Source organism: Engraulis encrasicolus, chromosome 15 (assembly GCF_034702125.1).
Source record: "Engraulis encrasicolus isolate BLACKSEA-1 chromosome 15, IST_EnEncr_1.0, whole genome shotgun sequence".
NCBI classification, from domain to species: Eukaryota; Metazoa; Chordata; class Actinopteri; order Clupeiformes; family Engraulidae; genus Engraulis; species Engraulis encrasicolus.
Window position 1 is genome coordinate 44,707,014 of NC_085871.1, and position 9,329 is coordinate 44,716,342.

Consider the following 9,329-nt stretch of genomic DNA (forward strand, 5'->3'; position numbering starts at 1 on the left):
TTCTTCACATTTGTGTTGCTGGTGTGTCTGCTCACTACCCATCTTTTCCCTATGGCAGTGGTTCTTAACCTGGGGTGCGGGCACCCCCTGGGGGTGCGCCAGACATTACAGGGGGTGCGCGGAATATTGTTTGTGTTGAGGTTGCAACCAAAGTTTTGTTTTCGTTAGAATTAGGCCAAATCAAAACCAAATTAAAACACGTTTTGGTCCCCATTTAAAGAAAATAAGGTATTTAAAAATGTCTCAAGGAAGAATTAATGTAAATAGTCACTTAAATCACTTTTTAGTGCATATAAACATGAAGAAGTTGCGGTCGGGGGTGCACGGCTTGTCTTGGGCGCAGGTAAGGGGGTGCATTAAGAGAAAAAGGTTAAGAACCACTGCCCTATGGTACTCATTTTCCCCTTCTTTCTTCCTTTATTTTTTATTCTTTCATTCAGTTTTTTCGTTCAAGTTCACATTTGTGTTGCTAGTGTCTGTGAACCTCACACTTACTTATTTCTGTATGTTTCTTCACTGTCCTGATGTGTGTGAGCCTGCAGCCACGTCTCTGCTCGATACACTGTCTCTTCCCGAATTTTCTTTCTGACTCTCGTTTTTTCTCCCCTTCAGTTTTATTCACTTTAGCACTTTAGTTACGTTCGTGGGCGAATAAACAAAGAAGAAATCTGAAGAGTGCTGTCCTTTGTTTCATTCATTCAATTAAGTTTTTTTGTGGGATTCAGCACCCAGTTAAGAACTGTTAAAATTAGCCTGTTTAGGTGATAGTGTGAGCGCGTCTTTTCCACTTTTCTCTCAATACCACCAATCTTTTCCCTATGGCTGTCTTTACTTCCCTTTCTTTCTGTGTCTTTTTATTATTTCAGTTTTCTGTTCAATACCCATATGTGCCAATGGTTCAACTTTTCACTGTCTTTTTACCTGCTTTCTTTCTCTCTTTCTCTTTCTTCCTTTCAGTTTTCTTCATTCTCCTAGCGCTGGTGTGTTTGGACCTCCACCCGCGTGTGTGCTCGCTGCCCATCTGTGCGAACGGCCATGTCGGCTGTCACGTGCTGTCGCTAGCTGACCTCTTTGACCGCGTCATCCAGCACTCGGCACAGGTGCACAGCATCTCCAATGACCTGCACACCGACTTCGTAAGTCAACTCAACTCCTCAGAAATAGACAAAGTGTTATGAATGTAGCTAATTATAATATTAGTAGTATGATATTACATGATCTCGTAAGTCAACTCAACTCCTCTATATGAGCCTCTGGAATTTAAGTAGAAGTACACTGTAAGCGTAAGCGTAAAAAAGTAAGTTTGAAAGGTAACTCAACCTGAGAAGTCATCGAGGTGAGTTATCTGTTGAGTCGAATTAACTTGCAATCTTAAGGAAGCAGGGGAACTTACCATTTTAAGTTTAACTGGCTTGCAATGTTTTATAGTCCATATGATTCTCTGTAATTTAAAGCACAAGTACTGTTATAAAAGTAATTACAAAACTAGTAGTATGATATTACATAGTTAAAGGTTCACAGCATCTCAAACAAACTGCACACAGACTTTGTAAGTCAACTCAACTCATGGATATATGTATACAAAGTAGAAGTACTGTTAAGGATAACAGCACTAGGATGATGAGGATGATGATGACGATGCAAGGGGATTTTCACATTATAAATGATCCCTATGAAGTAGTTTTTATTTCCGAATCAAAACAATCTACATCATGAAAAACATTTATTAAAAAAATTGTCACTACTATGTTGCACTACTGCTACTACTGCTGCTGTTCGTACTGCTTGTTCTCTTTCCAAAACAGCTTCCATTGTACTCTCACTCTTTCATAAAACGCTTCCTTTCTACTTTCACTCTTTCCTAAAACGCTTCCTTTCTGTTCTCTCTCCTCTGCTGTGCCTTCCAAAGGAACAGCACTTTGTGCCCAGCAAGAATCACATAGGCAGAGTCTTCCCCAGATGCCACACATCAAGCATACTGACACCTAACGGCAAAGACAATGTGCAGAAAATGGCTGTAAGCATGCATGGCTTTGTATTCTAAGTGCATGAATGAATGAATGAATGAATGAAACTTTATTGTCATTGTACAGGTACAACGAAATTGGTAAAGTGCAGATGCTCACAGTGCTTAAAAATCATCAAAGAAACCTATATACTGTACAAAATAATTAAGATTTTAAAAAGTCAGCTGTGCAAAATTAAGTGTGTAGATTGCTTTTGGATAAAAACTGTCTTTTAGCCTGTTTTTTTGTACCCAGAGCCCTGTAACATCTGCCTGATGGCAGCAGCTCAAACAGTTTATGTCTAGTATGGTAGGGGTCTCTGATGATGGCTTTCTTTAGACAGCGACAGGAGAACAACTCCTCTAAAGAGGAGTGTGTGTATTCCTGACTTTTGCATGACTAAGGCAATTTTTTGACCATTAATATTGCTAGATTTTCCATGAATAGTTTGTCCGCTAATATTGCTAGAAATCCACAGGACAGCAAATGCATCTATTCGTCATACAAGTAAATACAAGTCCCTTTTTGTCCACGACCCTCCTTCAGTACCTATGTGACCCTCTTTGGACTCCCGACCCCCAGTTTGGGAATCACAGTGTTGGTGATGACAATGCATTGACGTATGGAGCACCTAAGTCACGCCCTCTACTTCCTGGTTCATGGGGCACAGGGAGTCAAAAAATAATTACTGGGCTTGAAATGACTGGTTTTTCGACAACAATCCAAACCTTGGACCTTGGACATTTATGCACCAGACGTCCACCACCACTCGCCTCATTCACTTCCATTCATTTTATTTCAACTGTCTGCCCCATGAACCAGGAAGTAGAGGGCGTGACTTAGGTGCCCCATACTCATGACGTTTTCCATGTGTGTTACGCCCATTTGTGGGGGAAAACAGGCAATGCAAGTCAATTGGTGTTATTGGGGTTTAATAAACGAAAGATAAGGACCTGTAGACAAGCGTTGTTCACGCGCAACATGCTGAAAACGTGTGGTGTTGCCGGCTGTTCAAATAATATTGCCAAACAGCCGTGTCTGAAGCATGTACTGTGTTCATTTAGGGTAGCCAATGTAGCATGTAAGTTGATGAGACATTTGGTTTGTTTTCACCCATAAAGGGGCGTAACGCACATTTAGGAGCAAAGTACCCGGATGGTCGTTCATGCGTATGGACTGCTCTCTCTCTCTCTCCCCCTCTCCCTCCGCCCTCTCTACTTCTCCCCTCTCCCTCCGCAGCGTGAGGAGTTGACGGAGGTGATCCTGAAGTTGTTGGTGGCGTGGAGGGAGCCCCTGTGGCAGCTTCACCAGAACCTGGCATAATGACTAATATGTTTTCTCTCCCTCTCTCCCTCTCTCCCTCTCTCTCCCTCATCTCTCCCCACCTCTCTCTCGCTCTCTCTCTCTCTCTCTCCCTCTCTCCTCTCTCCCCTGACCTCTCTCTCTCTCTCGCTCTCTCTCTCTCTCTCTCTCTCTCTCACACCACATAGCGTGAGGAGTTGACGGAGGTGATCCTGAAGTTGCTGGTGGCGTGGCGAGAGCCCCTGTGGCAGCTTCACCAGAACCTGGCCCAAGCCCAACAGCAGGACCCCTTCAGCTACGCGGGCCTCAACAGCAACAAGGCACTCGACATGAGCGATATGCTGCACGAGCTCCGGACCGGCGTACAGACCGTCGCAGAGAAGGTACCAGTACTGTACCTGCCTAGTCTTGTCCGCTAACCTGGAGCCCATTTCTCGAAAGTATCATTAAAAAAATTCAAAAAGAGGGCCTGCGCCTTTCAATGTGGCTTTAGTTATGTGGTGGTGCGTTGGCTTGGAATATGGAGTAATGCAAAGTCAGAAAGTCTGGAGCTCGCACTCAAAAAAGACTTGAAAAGAGATGCCCAAATAAAGTGGGTTTTTAATGATCTCACAACATGCGTGCTGTATTTCCAAAGGTACAGACGTTTTGGGTGATCCCATCCTCAGTGCAAAAAAACTGAGGATGGGATCACCCGAAACGTTTGCACTTTTGTAAATACAGCACGGCATATTGTGAGATCATTAAAAACCCACTTTATTTGGGCATCTCTTTTCAAGTCTTTTTTGAGTGCGAGCTCCAGACTTTCTGACTTTGCATTTCTTGAAAGTATCATTGCTCACTTCATTGCTAACTGAGTTACCAACTTAGTAGGTTGCCAATGCATGGGTGCCGCAAGGGGGGGGGAAGATGTTACAAATTCTAAGGGCCCAAGCACTGACAGGGACCCTTAACACTAGAACTACCACGGAGGGGTCAATTGACCTTTTTACCTAAAAGCCCCACAAGAGGGTCATTTGACCCTTTGGACCCCCTGCGGACACTCCTTTTGTTGTGGAAATGTGGCTGTTAGCAGCTCACAGCTGTCACTTGAGACACAGAGTGTGTGTGTGTGTGTGTGTGTGTGTGTGTGTGTGTGTGTGTGTGTGTGTGTGTGTGTGTGTGTGTGTGTGTGTGTGTGTGTGTGCTTGTGTGGATCATTTCCAATGCCTGTTGAGTGCTGTATCTCTGCATCTTCGTTCCTTGGAGAGGAGCTTCTTTTACCACAAAATTCTTGAGGGAAATGAAGCAGTAGTCCACATGCACTGGTATTTATCCATCTAACAATTGCCAGGTTGCATTCACATGAGTCGTTATGGTCACATGGCATGGGAGATTCACACGTTACAGTTTTTCTCGATTGGTTTGGCTAATTTCTCGAAACTGAGATGACATTCTCAAAACAACACTGACAAATCCCCAAACCAACTTGCAATTTCCCAAAACAGAATGGCATTTTTCATTGCTTTCATCAGATATCAAATGCTTTGTACATGTCTCAAATGTTTAGTACATCTCTGCAGATGGATATGTACAAATACCCTTCAGTTGACACATTCAGCATACATTCAGCACATTTTCCAAATAAATTGCAAATAAAACAAATTAGACAATTCTCAGTCTAATGGTTGCCCTCTCCAAAACACATCAGCATTATTTCATTGTGTAAGTCATCATATGCAAAGTGAACAGTCAAGGACATCATATTTTAAGAATTTCATTACATAGTAAATTCATGACAGTGTTCAACAGGTCAGATGGTATTGTAACTTTACTAGTTAGTAGAAAATAATTTTACAACCGTGTATACTACAGTTTCCTCTGTTATTTGGCTAATTTCATGACATTTTTTCAAACGACATTCTGTTTTGAACAATTGCTAGTTGCTTTGGCATTTGTCCATGTTATTTTGAGAATTTTATCTCTGTTTTGAGAAATGAGCCAAACCCATGAGAAACCTGTGATATATGGGCATTACTTTCTGTATATGAATTTACAGTAAAGAAAGTTACTGATAAATGTTCTTGGTAAATTATCTGTGTTGTCAAACTTCAATGGCTTCACTCACTTTTTCATTTTTATACATAGTCGAAATCTGTTAGCTGAACGTAGATAAAACACCTAACCATTTTGACTGGCAGTGCTTACACAATGGCAAAGGGACAATGTATTGTGGGGGTACTGATGATGTATGTGGGGAAGAAATTTAGTTTTGACACATGGGTAAACTGTTTTTGGGGTGATATGAGCGAGTGATGAGGATCCATGTAGTTATGCATCCAGTTTATTTTGACAGAAGGACTAAATGAATGCAAATGAGCCAAAGCAATTGAGAAGGATCTATGCCATTTTGATGGTACTGACTATTTATATGTGAGACAGTTTAGTGCTGATGCAAGAATGAGGTGTTTTGGGAGGTATATAACATTTTGCTAGTTATCTGAACTGTTGTGCAGAAGTGTAAGAATGTTTGGCCAAATGACCCAATGGTTATAGGAATGTCATCTCAGTTTCAAGAAATGAGCTAAACCAATCGAGAAAAACTGTAATTCAACCATTATCTGGTTGCAGTCATATGATTCATCATGATCACATGGGACATTCACACGTTCATTGATGACTTATATGAAGAAAATGTGCTGACATGTTTTCAGGACAACCATTACACTGAGAATCAACCAATTGGGATAGATCAGCAAGGTACATTCATTTGAAAATTCTACTAAATTTAAGATGATTGTGTTAACTGTAGGATACTTGTACATAGCCATTTGCAAGGATGTACTAAATGATTGAGACATGTACAAAAGCATTTGAAATTTGATGAAAGCAATGATAAATGCCATTCTGTTGTGAGGAACTGCAAATTAGTTTTGGGATTTTTCCATGTTTTGAGAATGACATCTCAGTTTCAAGAAATGAGCCAAACCAATGGAGAAAAACTGTAACACACTGTCCGCCAAACTGTGCTATCTGTCTTTATTGCTGATATCTTCATGCAAGTTGCTATTTACCTGTGGTGATTTTTGAGGCTGACAGCCCTTGGGAAGAAGCTGTCTGTCCCTGTTTGTCTTGACTGTTAGCACTGTAAGGTGTGACCCCCTCACCCCTCACCCCACACACGGCCCCTAACAGCCTCATTACCATAACAAAATGAGTGATTAGTGTATTAGGTAAAAGCCGCCGGGTCAAATGACCCCTCTCTGGTACTTCTAGGTAGGCAGAAAAATCCTGGTAGTTCTAGTGTTAAGAGGCCCCAAAAGCACTAACAGGGGCCCTTAAGGGGCCCAAAATTCGAATCTTTCATAGGGCCCAACATATCTGGTGGCGCCCCTGTGCCAATGGGACATTGAATTGCAACCATATACGTTGCTACCTTGGTGCCTCAACAGCAACAAGGCACTTGACATGAGCGACATGCTGCACGAGCTGCGCACCGGTGTCCAGACCGTCGCAGAGAAGGTACCAGTACTGTACCTGCCTAGTCTTGTCCGCTAACCTGGAGCCCATTTCTTGAAAGTATCATCAGAGATTCTATAAGTATATAGAGATATGCCAATGTAATAGGTTTCTATGGGCACCTAACGTGACCAGGTTCCGGTCTGCCTAAAGGGGCGTGTCATAATGCTCCTAGCATTGAATAGAACAGTCCTCAGGTCTGCCTAGGTCTGCCTAAAGGGGGATTTCCCCCCCAATAATAGAACCAGGAAACAATGGGCCAATGGAACCTCTCTCTCTCTACTCTCTCTGGTATCCTTGCTCACTTCATTGCTAACTGAGTTAGCAACTTAGTAGGTAGCCAATGGGACATTGAATTGCAACCATATACGTTGCTACCTTGGTGCCTCAACAGCAACAAGGCACTTGACATGAGCGACATGCTGCACGAGCTGCGCACCGGTGTCCAGACCGTCGCAGAGAAGGTACCAGTACTGTACCTGCCTAGTCTTGAAAGTATCATTGCTCACTTCATTGCTAACTGAGTTAGCAACTTCGTAAGTTGCCAATGGGAGATTGTATAACTATGTAAGTTGTTACCTTGGTACCTCAACAGTAACAAGGCCCTCAACATGAGCAACATGCTGCACGAGCTCTGCACCGTCGTACAGACCGTCGCAGAGAAGGTAGATACAGTACATAGATAACCTGGGTGTATTCCCACAACACTGTGAAGTAATAAAATAATAATAACAGACCGTCTCAGAGAAGGTACCATTACCTGCTTACCTTTCAGTACCTGCCTAGTCTTTTCCAGTAAGCTATTCTGGACTGCCGCCGAGAAGATACGTGTACCTTTTGTACCTGCCTAGCCCTGTCCGCTAACCTGGATCACATTTCTCGATCATTGCAAACTTACATGGCTGAAGTGCAATTTCCCGTTGGCAACCTAGTAAGTTGCTACCTTAGTACCACAACAGCAACAAAGGTGCAGAGAAGGTGGACCGTCCCCAAGGGGATATTCGTTTCACCTCCATAGCTGATTGTAATGTATATTCCAGATAGACCAGTTACTTAGGTACCGTTTCCACTAGCCGGATATTTTAAAATGTGGATATGTTTTTCTCCTGTTGAGGTGGAAACGCAGCATGGGGATAACAAATAACAACTCCATTGTAACAGATGTGTTTTAGCCCCCTAAATGAGATATTTGCTTTATAAAGCTGGATTTTTGATATGTGGATCGGAAGGCCAAAACCAATGCGTTTTTAAAAATATCCTGCTACGTGGAATCAGCCCCTTAGTGCAGTCACCTGTGTGGACATCAGAAAAATGCTGCTCGAGCAGCATACCAGAGTCCAGACTGTTGCTGAGAAGGTACCTAAAGAAAGGATCATATCTTATAGTAATGGACTATATCTTTATCTCTACTGCAATTCTTATAAGCAGCATCTGGGCATGATCAGTAACTCTGTGAGCGGGCTGTCTGCCCTGGACATTGATATTTCTATAAAAAAAAAACTAGAAATGCACCAGAGAGTGCAGACCTATCAAAAAGCTTCCTTGGCGGTGGACATTTCATCATGTTACACCCTCATTTTGCCTTGTTTTTTGTGGGGTTAGAAACTGGAATGTCAAACATTGCGCTATTCCGCAATGGTGAAGGTTCTTTTTTTTAAAATCCCAAATCTAGTCACTTGTTCCTTTTGTCATTTCCAAGAACTCCATACAATTTCATAAAAATCCGTTCCGAAATGTTTGACTTATCCTGCTGACAGACTGACAGACAAACAAACCAACGCGACCAAAAAAATAGCCTCCTTGGCGGAGGTAATAAACTAGAAATCCCTATTGCTACGTTTGCATGAGACATTTAATTCTGAATTGACTACTTTTAATTCTGAATAAAGCTTAATTCCACTTTGAAAACGTCATGTAAACACCTTCATTCGGAATTTAAGGAAAGATCAAAGTAAACTCAACAGAACTATTTAATTCGGAATTATTCATTCGGAATTAAAAACGTCATGTAAACGTGGTGTATGTCTATTTTCTCCTGTTACCATAGATGCAGCGTCTGGGCATGATCAGTAACTCGGTGAGTGGGCTGTCCGTCCCGGAGTCCTTCCTGCCCTCGTCCAACAGCGGAGAGTCCCAGGCCGTGGCCAACTACGACCTGCTGCACTGCTTCCGCCGCGACGCCAACAAGGTCCAGAACTTCCTCAAGATCCTCAAGTGCAGGATTGTACCAGAGCATGGCTGCTGAACGCCATGTAGCCTACATATGACGTAGTGTTAAATTAGATTACATTTGGCAGACGCTTTTATCCAAAGCGACGCACAATCGAGGACATTGCCATGGCATAGTACAACACTTGCAGATACAAAGTGCACAGAAAATGTACAGAATAAGTGCAGATGCCAGATAGGTTTAGTGTTTCTTTTGTTATTATTTATTATTATTTTATTATTAGCACATAGTAGAGACATAGACACATGTTCTTGCATATAGATATTATAGTTTTAGGATGATAAAATACTCAA

At 42.3% G+C, this 9,329-nt stretch overlaps 1 protein-coding gene across 1 annotated transcript in view; it reads left to right on the plus strand.

Moving 5' to 3' along the window:
* Nucleotides 1-9,051, plus strand: part of LOC134464763 (prolactin-like) — a 9,971-nt gene extending 920 nt beyond the window's left edge. Inside the window, exons 2-5 of the mRNA XM_063218110.1 lie at nt 958-1,136; nt 1,910-2,017; nt 3,497-3,691; nt 8,854-9,051. Of these exons, the coding sequence (XP_063074180.1) occupies nt 958-1,136; nt 1,910-2,017; nt 3,497-3,691; nt 8,854-9,051 (680 nt within the window). The remainder of the gene's footprint in view (nt 1-957; nt 1,137-1,909; nt 2,018-3,496; nt 3,692-8,853) is intronic.
* The last annotated feature ends 278 nt before the right edge of the window (nt 9,052-9,329 follow it).